Source organism: Balaenoptera acutorostrata, chromosome 20 (assembly GCF_949987535.1).
Source record: "Balaenoptera acutorostrata chromosome 20, mBalAcu1.1, whole genome shotgun sequence".
Taxonomy (NCBI): domain Eukaryota; kingdom Metazoa; phylum Chordata; class Mammalia; order Artiodactyla; family Balaenopteridae; genus Balaenoptera; species Balaenoptera acutorostrata.
This window is the reverse complement of record NC_080083.1, coordinates 22,421,400-22,441,713: the sequence shown is the minus strand read 5'-3', so window position 1 is coordinate 22,441,713 and position 20,314 is coordinate 22,421,400. Positions and strand designations below refer to the sequence as shown.

Sequence of the window (20,314 nt, the reverse complement as noted above, 5' to 3'; positions counted from 1 at the left end):
AAATATCAAACACAGTATGAATAAACCACTATTTCCATTAAATTATCCTGATGGAAATTTCCCATTCAAATATTATTTTCTCTATTGTCATCATTAGTACTTAGGAAAAGATGTGCAATACAAAATTGTGTGTAGTGTAACCTTCTCAACCCTCTCCTGTCCTTGACCTGAACACAGTGTTCAAGTTGTGAAAGAAACCACCAGGGATGGAAGACGATTCCACTCATCAGAACTACCCACCCTAAGATACAAGCATCCAAGAGGAAGTTTACAGCCCTCTGGCCTAGAGACAGATGTCCTTTGGGCAACTGGACAGCCCAACATCACCATCTAACTCTGGTGAACATTTTGTAACAGTAACATTAAATGGTGATGGTGTCTGCCTATGTTTCCTCAGTGTATAGAGGCAGGTTCATTTAATGAGCCTACCTCCTGATTTGGGGATTACCTGCATAAATCTGCAAGCCAAAGTGAAAATTATTCAATAATGGTTAAGATTGGTACCACACAGTTATTTCTTGTTTTCATTCTTAACCTAGATGGGCTAACCACAAGGAATAGTTCAGATTTGCAGAAATATAACAAGCACGCTTCAGCATCAAAACCGTGGCCAAAGTTATGTAGCTGACTGCCAGGAGAGCCCAGTATAGCCAACTCGATCTTAGCATCCTAAGATTTGAAGGCAATTCAAAACGAAAAGAATGTGACGTAATGGGTAATATTCTCAAGACATTAACTACTGTTCAGCTGGATAAGGCACCAATCCCAGTATCAAAAATGGACTGGCAGCTTCTTCCAGTCACAGCTAGAATTTCTGACCTTCCAAGGATGTTGTGGGACAGATTAAACAAGAAATGTTAATATAACCCTTATTCAGTAAACCTGGGTTTACTGGGACTTTTCTCCATTATTTATACGTTGAACAAAATTATTTGCAGTTATGTTGGGAGGAAAAAGGAAGGGGCTGATAGGCATTTTATTTATTTATTTATTTATTTATTTATTTATTTATTTATTTATTTTTGGCTGTGCTAGGTCTTCGCTGCTGTGTGTGGGCTTTCTCTAGTTGTGGCGAGCAGGGGCTACTCTTCGTTGTGTTGCACCAGCTTCTCATTGCGGTGGCTTTTCTTGTTGTGGAGCACGGGCTCTAGGCACGCAGGCTTCAGTAGTTGTGGCACACGAGCTCAGTAGTTGTGGCACGCAGGCCCTAGAGCGCAGGCTCAGTAGTTGTGGCGCACGGGCTTAGTTGCTCCACGGCATGTAGGATCTCCCTGGACCAGGGCTAGAACCTGTGTCCCCTGCACTGGCAGGCGGATTCTTAACCACTGCGCCACCAGGGAAGCCCCTGATAGGCACTTTAAATGCTCCCTGTCTGAACCAAATCAGAGGCTCACAGCCACGGCATTACTCCTAAGGAAGCATGGATTATACTACACTCATGCGGACCACACCAGAAATAAGATAGAAGCAGTGAGGGGAAGACCACTCAGAATCAAGGTGGCTATAGGATACATACTTTGCCATCTAGACAGCTGTGAGAATGTTGATACTTTTTATTGATACAAAATTGCTCAATTTGGCTAAAGAGTCCCTTAAATATCTCTTAAGTAAACTTAAACAATGTTCTAAGCTTTTTCCTATAAAATTAAGAAATAAGAAGAACTTTCAAAAAATAAACTTACTTTGTTTTCAATGTGGCACAACGTTCCTCCAAATAGAGAAAACTTGACAGGACTTTAACATTTTACTTGACATTTTGCTCTCCAGATACAGCAAAAGATTAGAAGAAATTTGCTAGAGAGTCTATGAGGCAAGTTACGCTAACACCCGGGGGGGAGGAAGGCTTCCTCGGAGCAGCCCACAACCTGCAACACTGATTCACAGAAGCCTGATTTTCTTGATTCCCTCCCCCTAGGTTCCAAAGCCCCAGAAATCATCATCTAGTTCAGCAAAGCACACCATCAACAGTCCCACTTCTAGAAAGCAGAGATTGGAATGCTGGGCACATAACATTGATCCGGAAGCCAAGGTAAGCAAAGAAAGGGGAACCAGCAGAGAACACAGCCGGGGGAATCGAATGCTACCATATCCAGTCGTTATCCATGAAAGAGAGTAAGAACTACAGAAAGAGTAATCCAAACAACTAAAATGGCTTTTCCTGGCTACCACCATTAATGCAGATGTGGGGTGGAGGACCTGACCATTGCCAAAGAAGGCAGATCAGAAAGGAGCACTTTTCCAGCCTGCATTCCTGCTCCCTAAGTCACTGCTAGCTGGCCCTCAGCTCAAGCATAGCAGTTAACTTCTTGATTTCCAAATCTCTGAGATGAGGGCAAAATAACTGATATTTCAAATGCAATTTAATGATATAAAAGCCTAGAGATGTTTACGAAGTTTTCCTTTGTTTTTTAAAGATAAATGTGAAATGCCAAAATAAAGAAAAGGACAAATCCATCTTTCTGGTTCACATCTTCAACCTTCCTCCTCCTCCTCCTCTCTCTCCTCCCCCTCATCCCTCCCCTTCCCCTCCCTCCTCCCTCCTTCCCTCTCCCCCTCCCCCTCCCCATCCTATTCATCTAAACCCAAACACTAACAAACAGCTCTTTTCTCCAAGAGCTCAGCCTGTTGGAAAGTAAGTTTGGGTACTATCCATGCAGGTAAGAAGTAATCGGGATGACAAGGTGGGGAAAAAAAAGAACAGCAGCAAGTCAGAGTCCCATTGGCGTCTGCCTGTCCTGACTGGCAAAAGCAGAAAGCAAAGCCTCAAACCAGTTCTCTGACAGGGCCCAACGCCCCTGCAGCACCCCCCGTGTAATTACACACTTGAGTGACTGGACTCTGAAGAAAATTGAAGGCCTGAGCTCCGAACAGCTGCCATTTTCTCTCTCCATCACACCAGCGTGATTACTTGAGAAATGAACAGCCCCAGCTCAAAGCTACTCCAGAATTCTCAGAGGAAATATGGCTCCGTGTTCCAATAATGAGATTCTTAAGGCAAGCGTTACTTACAATCACTCCGCAAAAGGAGCAAGCCGAGCCCCTATATCTTACAAATTAGAATTTAAGAAACCCAGCGACAGTCTTGGACGATCATTACTCTTCTGCAGCTCCAAGGATTCTGGACTTTGGTCTATTTTTAGTGCATAAAAACTGTTAAGTCCTTAAAAAGGTAATCATAATAAAGTGAAAACTCACCATAACTAGCTTCCTAAAAAGGCAAATTTTACTCCATTTTAGGTCCAAACTGACAGATTTTTCCACACCCTCATCATTACCCTTTTCTGCCAGAAAGTCTTGGCTTTATCCAAATGAGAATTAGCAATCCTTTTATCAAAATTTAAGGAAAAAAATCTAATTAGTCAGAGATTTCTTCCCTTTTCTGATTGAGAAAAGGAAAATCAGCAGGTTGCCATAGATAATATCACTTATTTGCCGAAACCTATCACTTGGAGAAGTTGAAATATTACATTGCGCTGTTATTGTTTTCTCCTTTCAAATGCATTTTCTGGCTTCCCCACCATCTAGCCATTCTAGGGTAGCAAAGGTAATGAACTCTCCCTGTGATTACATATTTTTTTAAGTGGCTATTCTAAAAAATGTTATGTCCTCGAGAGTTAGCCAGCTAGGCAGATAACTGAATGAGTGGCACTGTTGTTAACCAAGATGTGAGGTAGATAGTTTCCCTTCATTTTGAACCATGAAATAAAAAATAGCAGTGAAGATTTATAGGTTTTTTTTCCTCCAAGAAGAAATGAGGGAATTAAGGTACCAAGAATGCCAATTCCACAAAGGGACAAGGAAGAAAAGCAAAGGAGCAAAAAGGTACTATAGTCTCCAAAAAACACAAACATGCAGCAGCAAGGCAATTAATTGCTCGTGGGGTAGAAGGGCTCTAAGAATAGTCCTATTGTTCTCTGATTCCTAGAATTAACTCAACCAGAAAAACCGAGGAGTAGAAAACTTACAAATCATCTTTAAAAATCCTTAAGTCCACAAAAATTCTACCCACTGGTCACATGTACATCAGTCCTATTCACATTTACTAGTCTCACCGCTCCTCCCCTCTTTCTACTAATTCTCATATTTACTAGGTTATGGGGACAAAAGCATGTATCTACTACCAATACAATAATCCAAGCTTAGATGTCCATGTAAATAAAACAGAAAGGGACCACAGAAGATGAAGAATACATTTAAATTTCTTTGGTGGGGGAGGAACAGTACTACATTTCTAACAGTTGTTTTTTGTTATTCAGTTTTGGATGTGAGAGCGTTCATGGAACAAACAAGCATTATAACAGAAAAGTACACTGGCTAGATAAGAATAAATTTTAAAGCTACTGTCACTAGTGGCAAGAGGAATGAGGAAGCATGGGGCATCTCTAAGTAGAGCGAAGAGATGTGAGTTCCCATGTAAGATTATATGCACAATTGGCAGAACAGTCCTTTCCTGACTGGAGCAGGTTCCTTCAGGTCAAGGACAAAGACAGATAGGAGAAATTGTTAATCTACAACCCAAGCCCCACTCATCCCACAATCACAAAAGACAGGAGCTTCTCCTCTGACCACAGCCGTCACAAGGAGAAATGCTTTTTTCATATCATCAACCATCCTTACAGGTTCTGAAAAATGGTACTCACAATAAGCATTGTGACCAGAAGATTCTTCTTGGTGACTTGAGCGTGAGAGAAGATGTAGTTCAGTACAGTGTTCATGTCACTCTTGTTCTCCTCCCGAAGGGCGAACACGCATTTGTCATAGTGACCTGCAAGCAGCGAAAAGAAGTGGTCCTCACCCATGTATGAATGTTCATGTTTACATGCTATTTGTTTTCTAATGTCTCTACTTAGAAAACTGATAAGAAGTGAGAAGAAATACCGTAAGAATTTTCTTAGATGGATTTGTATAGAATTGGCAGTGTTGTTTAGTAAAAGCAACCCTAGGCTAGGAGTCAGGCAATCTGGTATAAGACCTGGGCTCAAAGCCTAGCTCTGTTACCAATTTACTGTATGCTCCTGGGCAAATCACTTTACCTCTCTAAGCCTTATTTTCATTAAAAAAAATTTTGACAGATCGGGGAAGGGTGCATCTTACTGAGGGGTTGGGGATAAGCCCAACCCCCTACCCTGACTCTAAACTCTCTTATTTAGCTTCCTGGAATGATTTCCTTAGAAGAGAGGGTTCGGCTGCTTAAAAAGAAACATCAATACCATTAAACCCCAGCTAGAGATTCTGGTTCCATGTCTGACTCACTGAAAATGTTTCACCCTAACTAGGAGGAACAGTTTTAGCTCAAAAATAAAACACCAAACTTATCCATGTCCACAAGAAGGATGGCTGCTACCTCTGGAATCAACATTTTCCCCTGGAAGTCCATGAAGCAGCTAAGCAATGCCTAGGAACTCCAAATCCAAACTAAGGCATAGATCAGGGAGAACCTTGCATTAAGTCAAAAGGTCTGTAGGGAGAGTACAGTTATGTATATTTTCATTGGCCTTTCACAAGGCCACCAGGGGCAGGTTAGTTCTGCCTAGCAGAGCTATGTTTTGCAACAGAAGCATAAGCTTCGGGTATACTGTAGTGATATCTACCATGGGATACAAGTAATATTCAGTTCTTTAAAAACAGCTTACCTCAGAATTAAATTTCCAAGCAAAGGAGAATTAGTGTTTGAATAGTCTCAAGGGTCAGAATTTTATGAAAATAGTAAAGGATTATCACCTTACTTCAGCCTGCAGGTTAGGTTACAAACCACAACAGTGGCATTCAAACTGCATTACCATGGATTCCTCAAATACTGAATACAATCAACCAAGGCAACTCTGCTTTTATCTATTTTAAATATTAGAGATTGACATAAGATTTCTTTTCAAAATAAAACTAAATATATTTGAAAAACAGTGGACTACAATATTTAGAGAGCTGCCAATGTCATAAAAGACCCATTTAGAACAAAATGGAAGCTGTTTAAAAATTGGTTGTCCTATATAAATTCATATTTCTCCTGACCAAAACTTAGCTTTGAAGTGACAACAGAAATATATCTTGGTAACAGAAATTACTAGAACTGGAGGAGATAAAAAGAATATTTATCCAAGGAGAGGCAGTGGAGACACTAAGCAGAAAGAAAGCAATGATACCAAGTGCCTCTTTTTAAAAACTTTTTATTGTGAAGTATACACACAGAAGAATAAATAAACACCCAAGTAACTACCATCTATCTTAACAGAACATTTTTAGTATCTTTGAAGGATCCAATGTGCTCCTTCTCAAAAACAACCACTAAGCTGAATTTTATGTTAATCATTCTTTTGCTCTTCTTTACATTTATCACAAATGTATACATAGTTTCATTTTTCCTGTTTTCAACTTGATAACAATGGAATCATTGTGTATGGATCATTCTGTAACTTGTTTCTTTCCCTCACCATTAAGTTTTTGAGATTCATCTTTTGTTCATGTGTGTACCTTGGTTCATCCGTTTTCACTGCTGTAGAGTAATCCATTGCAGGAATATACTAGAATTCAATTATCTACTCTACTTGTGTATATTTGGGTTGTTTCCAGTCTTTTTTTGCTATTCATGAATAACACTGCCACAAACAGTACTGTATATGTGTCCTTAATAAACACGTGTAAAAGTTTCTCTAGAGTATATCATCTAAAAGTGAAATTGCTAGGTTGAAGAGTATAAATAAGTTCAACTCCATTAGGTACTGACAAACTGTTTTCCAAAGTGGTTGTACCAATTTGCATTTCTGCTTACAGAAGTGGTGGAAGATGATGTGAAATTCAAATTTTTGCCAATCTTACTGTGGTTTTGGTTCACATTTCTCTAATTAGTAATAAGACTGAACATCTTTTCATGAGTTTGTGGATTATTTATGCTTCCTCTCTGGTGAATTATCTTTTTATATCTTTTGCCCGTTTTTCTATTAGGTTGTCTTTTACTTATTGATTCAAAGCAGTGCTCTGTAGATTACAGATACTAATCCTTTCTTAATTGTTATGATTTGTAAATATTTTCTTCCACATTGTGGCTTGTATTTTCAGTCTTTTTATGGTATCTTTTCACTAACAAAAGTTCTTAAGTGAGGTCAAATTACTTATCCTTTTCCTTTATAGTCTGTACTGGCTGGTCTTTTTTTTTTTTAAGTTACTAGTAATTAAAATATATATATTTATTTATTTATTTGGCTGCACCCGGTCTTTTTTTTTTTTTTTTTAAGGATTTTCTTTTTTTTAATTTATTTATTTATTTATTTGTTTATTATTTTTGTCTGTATTGGGTCTTCGGTTCGTGCGAGGGCTTTCTCCAGTTGCGGCAAGCGGGGGCCACTCTTCATCGCGGTGCGGGGACCGCTCTTCATCACGGTGCGCGGGCCTCTCTCCACCGCGGCCCCTCCCGCTGCGGGGCACAGGCTCCAGACGCGCAGGCTCAGCAATTGTGGCTCACGGGCCCAGTCGCTCCGTGGCATGTGGGATCTTCCCAGACCAGGGCTCGAACCCGTGTCCCCTGCATTAGCAGGCAGATTCTCAACCACTGCGCTACCAGGGAAGCCCCTGCACCCGGTCTTAGTTGCGGCACATGGGATCTTCGTTACCGGCATGCAGGATCTTGGTTGTAGCATACGGGATCTAGTTCCCTGACCAGGGATGGAACCCGGGCCCCCTGCATTGGGAGTGCGGAGTCTTAGCCACTGGACCACCAGGGAAATCCCTGTACTTACTGGTCTTATATGACAAAATCTTTTCTGCCCTGAGGTCATAAGGATATTCTCCTAAAAATTTAGTAGCTTTGCCTCTTTAGTACATGTTTAAGTTTTCAATTCATCTGGAATTGATTTTTGTGTGTATTGTCTAGGTTAGGGATCTTTTTTTTTTTTTGACAAATGAATAATCCATTGTCCCAGCATCATTTATTGAAAAGTCTATCCTTTCCTCATGATTTACAATACCTGCCCTGCTGTAAAGTAAGTTTTCATATATGCTTGCATCTGCTTCTCGGTTAATAGAACCAGTGTTCCATTGTTCTATTAATCTGCCCCTACACCAATATCACAATCTCTTCATTAATATGGCTTTATATTAAAACTTGATATTTAACTGGACAAATACCTCCACAGTGTATTTCTTTGGAAGAATCTTGGTTACCTTTCCTTTCATGTAAATTATAGAATTAGCTTGACAAATTCCACAAAAATACACTAGTAAGATTTTTATCGGAATGTCAATGAATCTACAGATGAATTCAGGGAGAAACAACACTTTGCAAATATATATTCCAATCTAAGGCCATGATATTTATTTAGATCTTCTTTATTATTTTTACTGATTATAATTTTCTCCAAAAGAGGTTGCACATTTTTTGTTAGACTTATTCCTTAGAATTTCATATTTTGTGTTGCTATTTTAAACGGAATATTTTTCTAAACTGCTCTTCTAAATGATTGTTCCACTATAAAATTTGAATTTTGTATATTGACTTTTGTACCCAGCAACTTTGTTAGATTTTAAATAATTCTAATAATAAATATGTGGATTTTTTAAGGCTTTCTAGGTAGACCTCATATGATATCTAATAGTGGCTGATTTATTTCCTTACTCCTTTCTAATCCTCATACCTTTTCATTCTTTTTCTTGTCTTACTGCACTGGCTGGGATATCCAGTATGATGCTGAATAGCAGTAATGATAGTATGTGTCGTTGTCTTATTCCTAATCTTAAAGAGAATGCTTTCAACATCTTACCACTATGTATGATGCATCCTATAGATTTTTTTGTAGGAAAACTTTACATGATAAAAAGTTCCATTTCATTCTTAGTTGGCTAAGAATTTATCATGAATGCATATTAAATTTTGTCAGATACTTTCATCATCCATATCTTAAGATGATGGCCATGTTTTTTCCTGTTTTAGTCTATTACATGATAAATGACATTAATCGGTTTTTCAAATATTAATCAAGCTTGCACTAGTGGGATAAAGCCAACTTGGTTGTGATCTATTATTTCACACATTGCTGCATTTAGTTTGCAATATTTACTTGAGTATTTCTCCTTGTCATGAGCGGGAGAGTCATCCTTTAAGGATTGGAAAAGGGAGCAAGACTGATAAAAGAAAATATTAGGTAATCTTTCAAATTCTGTGGTGTTTCACTGCCATCTTGTGGCAGAAAGCAGTATCACCAGTACGTAGCTTTAAAATCTTAGCCAGGGTATTTTAGTCAGAGACTTTGTACATTATTTAGTAAAGCTCTACAGAGAAAGCCAGGGATAAATTCCACCTAACTGATACACTGAAAAGCACTGGAAAATCTGAGCCTTTTTCAGAGGCCTGTGGTTCAATCCATGGATTAGCTGTTGAGAGGCAAGCTCTTCGGATAGGGTTTCTCAATTTCAGCCTGGTCGTGACTCAACCAGCTCTCACTGTACAAGGTCAAGAAGATGCCAATCTTCTGCTAGAAAAATTTTCCCAGCCCTCTCCCAGAAGCACACTGGATTCACAATCTCATCAAGCTGTTTTGTTGTTGTTCTTTCTTTGGCGCTAGTGAGATATAGAGGTTTAATTTTTAAGGGACTGGGGAAAGGAGGAAGAGTTTGTTAATGTCAAGTGTTAGTGACAGGATGGACTGGCTCAGCTGTTGCTCAGTCCTCGAGGGAAATGTTCCCAGATACAGAGTCCTCAGGAAGGAACTTACCGTTCTGGAATTGCGTCTCTACTCGCAGGTACTGCCGCAGCAGGTCCATCACCACAGCCTTCATGTGGCCTCGGATACCACTGCGGTACCTGGGCAAACAGAAAAAGTCCCCGCTGAAAATCCTGACAGGCTAACACTGTTAAATAACAGACTATTACATAATAAACCCAGAGCCCAGATTTACTAGACTTTCTACTGAACTGCTTTCCTTCTAATATTAGGACAGGACAGGAGGCAGCCTAGAATCAACGAACCAGATCAATTTAAATTCAAGCCTAAAAGAAATATGGCTACAGACAAGATTTTTTTTTTTCTTATAAAGGAATCAAGAAAAAAAGAGAGCAAAACAAAACCAAATACCACTTGATAGCCCTACCTACCAACACCCTGGTTCAGTCCCCATTGCTAAGTTGAAACGATCACCACACCCTTGAAATGGTTCAGGGGTATCTGAAAAGTTTATGAATATCTTAAAGTTGAAAATGTCCTGTGAAGGTTCATTTAATCCAACAGTTGAGTCCATAAGCTAAGGAGAATAAATGTCAAATGGGGCCCTATGCCAGAAGAAAAATTAGGAGTTTCATGGAAATTGCAAGGAAAAAGAAAACGATGAGATTTCTGTGCCTTAATAATTGACAGAAAGATGCAGAATAAAGTCATCAGGAACACTGAGTATGAGAGCTAGCTCACGATTCTAAGATATTTAGTAGATATAACATATTTTCTAAGATAGAGGTGCTTTCTAATTTCTCTAAGTCAAACCTGAAGTAAACCTCTTTGTGACTACTTAGAAGAAAGGAAGGTATGGGGATGTGCAGGTCTGGGAATCTGGAGTTCCACGTAACTACCTCTGCACCAGCTGGACAATGCTCTGAGTGTTCATGAAGAAGACTTCCCGTTCAGATTTCCGGTTCAATGTAGCTGCGTGGCTATCTAGGATGTTGGCAATCTAAAGTATAAGAAAGGGAAAAAAAATGAAGCCCAGCCCAGTAAAGGGACCCAATGCATTAGCCTGCATAGCATCAACACTAGGAAGCTTCTTAATTATTAACATGACAGTTTCTTTCACATGTTGAGAGTAGCTGCAAGTTACCTGGTATAGTTTAGGGGCTCATTCACGATAAATAAGAAAGCAAAGGGTAATAAGTATGCTGCTGAGATAGTAAGGAAGTCTCTGATGATAGAACTACAAATATCTGCCTACTTTAAATGCACAAAAATACTTCTAATTAAGGCACAGCCCCAAGAACAAAACTCTATGGGATACATGGCCAATATGCTTTCCTCTTAACCACAGATACTTTACATTTCACACACAGTACTTACCTTATTGAGCTTGTATCATGAAGCAGTTTTGTAAAGGGCACAATGTTTAAAACTTCAAAAGCACAACATCCAGACAGTAAGGAGGATACAAACAGGAAGGAATCCTACAACATGAACTCTAGCATGGGCAGCCAGTAGAAAGTGACAGTGTTACTCTATAAAATACCTGCTGGCTGGGAAACTGACAGAGGACTGATGTGATGTTGCTAGCATACTGTGCCATTTCCTTCTTGATAGACTTCTCCACATTGGGGGGGATACGACCAGACACACTGGTCATGATATCTTGCAGTTCTAGGAGAGGCAAGGAGGGATCTCGGAGGGTCTTCATCAACCGTTCAACCCAGTCTTTTACCTGAGAAGAAGGAAATAATAAAATAGGAACCAGACAAAATTAACACAATCCCCCAAATAAAATAATATATCTGAATTCACTACCATATAGTACAGGTGTACTGTGCTTTATTGTGCGTTGCTTTATTGTACTTCGCAAATATTGCATTTTTTACAAATTTCAATTTGTAAAACCCTGTGTTGAGCACCATTTTTCCAACAGCATTTGCTCACTTCATGTCTCTGTGTCACATTTTGGTAATTCTTGCACTGTTTCAAACCCTCCACCAGCAAAAAGATTACAACTCAATGAAGGCTCAGATGATGGTTAGCATTTATTAGAAACAGAGCATTTTTTAATTTAGGCATGTACATTTTTTTAGACATAATGCTATTGCACACTTAATAGACTACAGTATAGTGTAAACATCACTTTTCTATGCACTGGGAAGCCAAAAAATTCATGTGACTTGCTTTCTTGTAATACATGCTTTATTGCGGTGGTCTGGAACCAAACCCACAATATCTCCGAGGTATGCCTGTACTTACTTTGAAATTGCAATAGAAGCACCTAACATTGTCCTTATTATCTGGTTTAAATCCCAATTAAATGAGAAGTCAATAACAGAAATAAGAAGCAGGATTTAAAGACTTCAAATCCCACTAATGGTGGGAGAGTTAATGGTGGGAGAGCTAATGGTGGGGGAGTTTCGGATCAAACAGCTTTCTTTTTCTCCCTCTTAAAAAAAAAATCCTTACATGACTTTTAAACTATCTTAGAGAACAGGTACCCTATTATGTATATGCCTTCCCCCACACCACCTCCCCAAGAAAAGTGATTCATACCCTGCTGCTAAAGAAAGGATCTGGAAGGCAGTATCCATTCATCACGTTGACCAAATTATCCAGGACATAGTGGAATACTCGATGGAGCTTCTCGCCTCTGAGTGCTGTGCTCTGGATCCGTGGCAGACTGCCTGTGTGAAGCTCAGCCTGTCAATCCCAATGAGAGATCAAGTCATCCACTACCTTCTATTCAGGGTACAAACACACCACTGCAACTTAGATTCGTCATGCAAAATCAAGACTCCCCTTCACCATACCCAGCTACAAGAAGAGAAGTCAACCAAGGAAACATCATAAGGAAAATCACGGAATCTTAGTATCATAATAACTCTTACAAATTCTAGTTCCATAATACCAAAGGCACACATACAAGCCATAAGATCAGGCTAAAAAGCTTAAGGAAAAACTGGAAAACCAAGGACTGAACTCACTTGCCTTTCCAAACTACTGTTACCATGTAATCAGCTCTTGGAGAGCAATATTAAAAGTATCTTCCTACTCACCTGCTGGACCTTGCTGGGGTTGTCCAGCTGCATTTTGGCTATTACACAGCCCGGGTCAAGAGCTGCTCCAGGCCGCTTGACATAATGGATACAGCCAGACTCTGCAGCTGTTAAGGTCATTACCATCTTCATGACCTACAGTGAAAAATAAAATCTCTTAGGACCTAGCTTTAGGGATTAATGACAGCTACTGACACTTCCCCTTTCTATTTTCTACTTCCTTTCTGTTACTCTTGAGTCCTAGTCAATCCCAGCCAACTCTTGTCCCACCTTCCTTCCCATGGCCCGGAAGCCCAATCACCACCCTGACCTCGATCTCAGCATAGCACTGGCCAGCAAACACATGGCCTCCATCCTCCACAATGTACTGGATTAACTTCCCAGCAGAAGGTGAGCGCAACACCGAAGGGTCATTTTCCTTCTCAAACACACAGGTTTTGTTGCCAATCGTGATGCGATACCTAGGAGATAAGTGGGAGTATGTAAGTCAATAAAGCACCTCAAGTTGTAAAAGATAATGGTAGGATAATGTCAATCTTAAAAAAAAACCTGAAAACTTCATTCTACACACACACACACAGACACACACAGACACACACACACACACACACACACAGCATTTATTGGATTCTTTTTTAAAAAAAAATTTTATTTATTTATTTATTTGGTTGCGCTGGGTCTTAGTTGCGGCTCACGGGCTCCTATAGTTGCAGCTCGCTGGCTCCTCAGTTGCGGCATGCACGTGGGATCTAGTTCCCTGACCAGGGATCCAACCCGGGCCCCCTGCATTGGGAGCGTGGAGTCTTAACCACTGCGCCACCAGGGAAGTCCCTTGCATCTTTGTTTACAATGCCAAATAACCCAAATTTCCCTCAGTAAGGGTCAGATTAAATAAATTATGATACATCCATATAATGGAATAATACAAAATTTCTGCAAAAACATATGAGACTGTTAACAGTGGTAGCATATAAAAAGGGGAATTTATTTTTCATTGTCTGCCCGCACAGGAGTGGCAGAGAGACAATTTTTTTAAATTAATTAATTCATTAATTCATTCATTTGTTCATTTATTTATTGATTTATTTATGGCTGCATTGGGTCTTCGTTGCTGAGCGCGGGCTTTCTCTAGTTGCGGCGAGTGAGAGCTGCTCTTCGTTGTGGTACGCGGTCTTCTCATTGCCGGGGCTTCTCTTCTTGCGGAGCATGGGCTTTAGGCATGCAGGCTTCAGTAGTTGTAGCATGTGGGGTTCAGTAGTTGTGGCTCGCAGGTTCTAGAGCGCAGGCTTAGTAGTTGTGGCACACGGGCTTAGTTGCTCCGCAGCATGTGGGATCTTCCAGGACCAGGGCTCGAACCTGTGTCCCCTGCATTGGCAGGCGGATTCTTAACCACTGCGCCACCAGGGAAGCCCAGAGACAATGTTTTTAATTATAAATACTTCTTAATACTCTTGAAATTTTTGTTAAGTGCACGTACTATTTTTTTTTAAATTAGAATAGAATCCACAAAAAGACCTTGAAAAATCCCAAGAGTTAGTGACTACTGAGAGAAAAGATTGATACAATGACCAGCAAATGGACCTTAAACAGCCACTCACCTATCCACCTCCTCCTTCATGTACGTGGTATAACTGCTGCCATCATAGGACAAGAGCAGTCCTCCGTCACTCAGCCGATGCACATCTACTTCCACACACGAGCCATTCATGATCACTACGTAGGAGTTCGGGGACTGTCGAGTCACCTGTAGGAAATGAGAACCCGAAGAGACAAGTCAGTGTGTCCCTTCCAGGGGGAGTCCCAGACAAAATTTCGGTATCTCAGAGATCTAGGTAAGAAAGCTCTGCCAGAGAGGAAGGAAATCCATGGCACTGGAGCTCTGAACACTAGTGTCTGTGGGCATGGCTCAGCCTTGCTGCAAGCAAAGAGGGGGGACCTTAGATGCATCTCCCTGCTCTGGTTGCTCTCTGTCTCCTTTATCTCTTGGCTGCATATGTGAAATTAAGCAACAGCTAAAACATTTTCAGAGAATCATAAAATACTGCTTTGACACAAGGCTACTGACACTAATAATGATTATAATTTCACTAACACCCAGCCCTGCAGTAAACCAAACTTTCCCCCCATCTCTTGACCTAAAGGAAGCAAGTTGACAAAGAGAGAGGCAAAAAGTACAACGTTGGCTTCAGTGGGGTTCAGCATACCTTCAGTACATATTTGACTCCCTCATAGATAAGTTCAACATCTACTGTATTCAGAAGTGTATGAGCAGAAAGGACTTGACCCCTGAAAGAACAACAATGTGAGAGACACTTCTAGAAAGTTCTAAAAGTTTACAAGGGAATCTCAAAGGTTATCAGTTATAGCATTTCCTGGAATATTAAGACTGAAAACAACCTAAAGGACCATCAGTAAGGGACTGATATATAAATTACAAAAAAGCCATATAATGGAATATTATGCAGCCATTAAAAAAGAAAGATGAAGCCCTTTATGCACTAACATGAAATACCCTCTAAAATACACTGTTAAATGAAAAAAGCAAGTGAAATTGTGTAGGACAGCTTCAGAGTATGCTACCACTTGTGTTTAAAAAAAAATAGGTGGTAGGAAGAAACAAATATTACATATATATGCTTATATAACATTTTCTGTAACAAAGATTACAGAAAAAAACTGGTAACGTGGGTTGACTACAGGGAGGGAAACTGGGTGGCCAGGGAACAGAGGTAAGAAGGAGACCTTTCACTACATACCTTTTTGTGCCTTTTGAATTTTAAACCATGTGAATATATTACCTGTTCTTAAAAATAAATAAAATTAAAACGTAAAAAAGGAGAAAAGCGCCAGTGAAATCAACCCTCATCTACCCCTATCAACTGAATTTTATTTGGGGTCTTAAAAAAAAAGGCAGTAGGCCATGGCTGGGTGGAGGGAGAAAGGGAAGGACATTGCCAAGGAAGGAAAGAAACACTATCAAGAAAGACTTTGATAATAGTTAAAGGAGGGAGTAAAAATGCAACTGAGGCAAGTTGTTAATAATGGGTGAATCTGGACAAAGAACACATAGAAGTTGTTTGTATTATTTACGCAATTCTTCTGTAAGTCTGAAATTATTTCAAAACACAAGTTTTAAAAATAAATTTAAAGTAACGTTAAAAAGGTAAGGGGAGGGCTTCCCTGGTGGCACAGTGGTTGAGAATCTGCCTGCCAATGCAGGGGACACGGGTTCGAGCCCTGGTCTGGGAAGATCCCACATGCTGCGGAGCAGCTGGGCCCGTGAGCCACAACTACTGAGCCTGAGCGTCTGGAGCCTCTGCTCCGCAACAAGAGAGGCCACGATAGTGAGAGGCCCGCGCACCGCGATGAAGAGTGGCCCCCGCTTGCCGCAACTGGAGGAAGCCCTCGCACAGAAACGAAGACCCAACACAGCCAAAAATAAACATAAGAAATAAATAATAAATAAAAGTTTAAAAAAAAAAAAAAAAAAGGTAAGGGGAGCTCATAGAGGAGCGATGACGTGTGACATATCTGTACACCAGTAGGGCGACCATTTAACTAGGTTAGAGACTGCGTGTTGAAGAATAGAGATGAGTATGGCTCAAGTGGTAAAAAGGTGCCATAGTACATCGGGGGTTGGAAGTCACTCTGAGGGATTTAGATCTGATACAGAAGGGAAATGTGATCAAGGTTTTAGCGCGTAAGTGTAACACAGTGAAAGATTTTCATGGTAAGACTTGAACAACTGAAATCTCAGTTCAATTTTTAAAATTTTGTTTCTTTTCTTCCTTTCAGACACCTCAAAATGGAGCTGATGTAAGTCTAACAACACAGAGAGAATTAAAGTGCCTGTGATTAAAGTGCTATAAAGTGATTAGCCTTGTGGACAAGTCCTCCAGGGACTCAAAGGCAGAGCTCAGTCTTCAGAACCAGTGTTGGAAATGAGTTTAGCCCCACACATACTTGGAAGACTCATGAGGTCATCTTGAATATCAGCCTCAATTATTAATTCCTGAAATTTTACAGGTCATATATGAAATATTCAGGGTTCCTTGCTAGAGTAAAACACCAGATTTTCATCACCAGGGCTTGGAGAGATTTGATGCTTGTACAGAACAGAATGTTACTTCAGCTGGACTCCAGTTTTTAAAAAGCAACCTATTCTAACTGTGGTATAAACCAATTTCTAGAATCTGCCCTTAGAGCCCCACAATCATTTGCCATAAACTCCTATATCCTTTCTCTCCCCTGCCTCCATGGTCAGTGAATAACAAGTAGCACTCACAAGCTGCCAGGAACAGAGAGAAGAATAAATGGGCCTCTGAACTTCAGTCCTGTACTCAGGACCACTAGTTAGCTTGCACAGACTATGAGAAGCAAAGCCTACCTCTCTAAGGAGTGAAGGAAGTTGGAGATGCTATTCCGCAGGCTCACATCTGCCACGTGGAGAGCCCCACACACAACTCCCAACATGGTGTCAGGTCGCTCTGCCTGAAAAGAAGGAAAAGAGAGCAGATCAAAAGCAGGGTCAGTTGGCACCGTGGCCCCTCAATTTAAATCAGGCTCAAATGTGCTGTGAAGAATCAGCTACCACTGAGAGTCTCCATCCTTATTGTCCAACTGATTTTTTTTTTAACATTTACTCTTCTTTTTTAAAGTATTTTTTAAAATTTCTATTTATTTTATTTATTGACTTTTGGCTGCATTGGGTCTTCGTTGCTGCACGTGGGCTTTCTCTAGTTGAGGTGAGCAGGGGCTACCCTTCATTGTGGTGCACGGGCTTCTCACTGTGGTGGCTTCTCTTGTTGCAGAGCATGAGCTCTAGGTGTGCAGGCTTCAGTAGTTGTGGTACGCGGGCTCAGTAGTTGTGGTACGCGGGCTCAATAGTTGTGGCTCGCAGGCCCTAGAGCGCAGGCTCAGTAGTTGTGGTACACGGGCTTAGTTGCTCCGTGGCATGTAGGATCTTCCTGGATGAGGGCTCGAACCCGTGTCCCCTGCATTGGCAGGCGGATTCTTAACCACTGTGCTACCAGGGAAGCCCCCAACTGATTTTTTTTTTTTAATTTATTTATTTATTTTTGGCTGCATTGGGTCTTTGTTGCTGGGCGTGGGCTTTCTCTAGTTGCAGCGAGCGGGGGGCTACTCTTCATTGTGGTGCTTGGGCCTCTCGTTGCGGTGGTTTCTCTTGTTGCAGTGCATGGGCTCCAGGCATACGGGCTTCAGTAGTTGTGGCTCACGGGCTTAGTTGCTCCGCGGCATGTGGGATCTTCCCGGACCAGGGCTCAAACCCGTGTCCCCCGCATTGGCAGGCAGATTCTTAACCACTGCGCCACCAGGGAAGCCCCCCCAACTGATTTTTGAGACAAAAACACATTTATTTTTAGAATCTGAAGAGAGGCCTCATTTGAATAGAGATGAAAAACACCTTTCCCTCCACCCTCCCTAAGATTTCCACTGAGCCAATCGAAGAGTAGCTCAAAAACAAGCTTTTGTCACAAATAAACTTAAAAAGGTGCAAAGATTTGGCTACTGATAATCTGAAAGAAAAATGATGTGTAACCAAAATTTGGACCTCCAGCTAATTTATATGAATCTAACAATTTTATACAAAATCTTGAGTAATTTATATTAGCCCAGCAATTCAGGAACAAAGGGTAACTTCTGTTGATTAAAATGAGGCCCCTCTCATCAGTGCTTGGTAGACAGATGTAAAAGTTGGTAACTCTGAACCAGATTTAACATCAAGTGAGGAAAGAGAAAGTATTTCAATCCCTGCGTGCCTCTCTTCAAATATACCCTTGGAAGTAATACTACAACCTATAAAGTGACTGTGTAACACAGGCACAAGAACTCTTACAGTGCTAAAATCACACTGACTCCTAGATTTTTCCACACAGACCAAGAACGATTTAGATTAGAATCAAATAAATTTTATCTAGCGGCATGGACTGATCACACCACAAGCCTATAAAAACCCAATCCCAGAAGCTGTTTGTGTAAGTGGAGAAATACACACCTGTACTTTTTCTGCTATCAGTCTGTCCAGCCAGCCAGTGTCAATTCTATTCATCTGAAAGCTTTCAGTCTCCAACAATTTGATCAGGTATTCGACTGTAGTTCGAAAGTCGCCCCGGATAGATAGTTCCTTCAAAGCCACCACCATGTTTCTGGGAGAAGGATAGAAGCAGATCTGTTTCAGCAACAAATGTTTTAGTGTTTTTCAATCATTTTCAAGAATTGTTTCATTCCTTTAGAGTTTCAGGAGGCAGGGGAGAGAGACAGACAGTTCTAAGAACAAATGAGGGTGCAGACATATATGTGCTCATTCCAGATAGAATTTTCAAGAAGTCAGCAAACTTACGAGTCTGACTAATATTACCATAAGAGCATCAGCAGATCACATACATTTCATTATACAGAATACAGAACAAATTATCTGCAAACCACCCAGTTTTCACTGTTCCCATCATTCCATTCATTTATTGCTGGCTAACTAGAATTAGGGCATAATTCTCCCCTCCTTACACCTTTTTTATTTAGGTAAAGTTTACATTTAATAAAATGTACTTAAGTATACTGTTCAGTGAATTTTTACAAACACTAATACCTTAATTTAAAGGTTTCCATACAATGGAGGTAACTGGCTGGGGAAAGTCAGGTATTAGCCTGACACTGCGTGTGACAGTGGTGTTTTTTTTAAGCTGCATTTTAGCCATCTGTGGAATGACTTGCTCATTACTTTGATTACTTTCCAATTAAGTGTTAAATGATCTAACTTTAACAAAATTTCAAATACTGTGGGGTTTTTCCCTGTATATTTCTGCCCAGTGTTATGCTGAACAGGGCAGGTCCTTACTTCAACAAATGCTTATCATGCATCTCACAGACTCAAGACACATACTAGACTCCTAAGGGAGAGAGAATGTGGAGACAATAATCACTTTAAAAATATATGACATAATATCATAAATACCAGTAGAGAGATATAAGCAAAGTGTGGAGCGGTTCTAAGAGGGGAGAAAATCCACCTCCCTATGGTTTCATAAAGAATGACATAGAAAACAAACTTATGGTTACCATAAGGGGAAAGGGAGGGGGGAGGGATAAATTAGGAACATAAGATTAAGTGATACAAACTACTATACATAAAATAGATAAGCAACACGTTTTTACTGAATAGCATGGGGAACTATATTCAATATGTTGTAATTACCTATAATGGAAAATAATCTTAAAAAATATATATGTATAACTGAATCACTTTGCTGTACACCTGAACTAATACAATATTGTAAATCAACTATTCTTCAATTCAAAAAAAGAAAAAGAATGTGGGATCTGAAATGGGATAAAAGTTAAGCTGGGATTATGACTGTGACAGAAATATTCTTCCAAGTGGTCCAGGAGTTCTCAGCCTAGAACATTATTTGTTTCCCACCTCCATCCTCCTCTCTATGCCCTATCTCAGCCTGGCTTATTCCTATACGTATTTCAGATATCAATCTAGATGTCACTTCCTTTTGCGAAACCTTCCCTGACCCTTTCTGGACTGAGTTAGCTGACTCAGCTCTACGCTCCTATAACACCCTTACGTAATCCCACTAT

General features: G+C 40.3%; 1 protein-coding gene across 8 annotated transcripts in view; it reads right to left on the bottom strand.

Moving 5' to 3' along the window:
* ACACA (acetyl-CoA carboxylase alpha) overlaps positions 1-20,314 on the bottom strand; it is a 210,266-nt gene that overhangs the window by 69,169 nt on the left and 120,783 nt on the right. For all 8 annotated transcript variants that reach the window (XM_057535458.1, XM_057535459.1, XM_057535463.1 and 5 more), the window contains 11 exons: positions 18,726-18,876; positions 17,097-17,200; positions 14,914-14,995; positions 14,308-14,453; positions 13,020-13,170; positions 12,710-12,844; positions 12,207-12,353; positions 11,194-11,382; positions 10,550-10,650; positions 9,702-9,790; positions 4,641-4,765 (listed from right to left, as the gene is read on the bottom strand). In XM_057535458.1, coding sequence (XP_057391441.1) covers positions 4,641-4,765; positions 9,702-9,790; positions 10,550-10,650; positions 11,194-11,382; positions 12,207-12,353; positions 12,710-12,844; positions 13,020-13,170; positions 14,308-14,453; positions 14,914-14,995; positions 17,097-17,200; positions 18,726-18,876 — 1,420 coding nt within the window. The remainder of the gene's footprint in view (positions 1-4,640; positions 4,766-9,701; positions 9,791-10,549; positions 10,651-11,193; positions 11,383-12,206; positions 12,354-12,709; positions 12,845-13,019; positions 13,171-14,307; positions 14,454-14,913; positions 14,996-17,096; positions 17,201-18,725; positions 18,877-20,314) is intronic.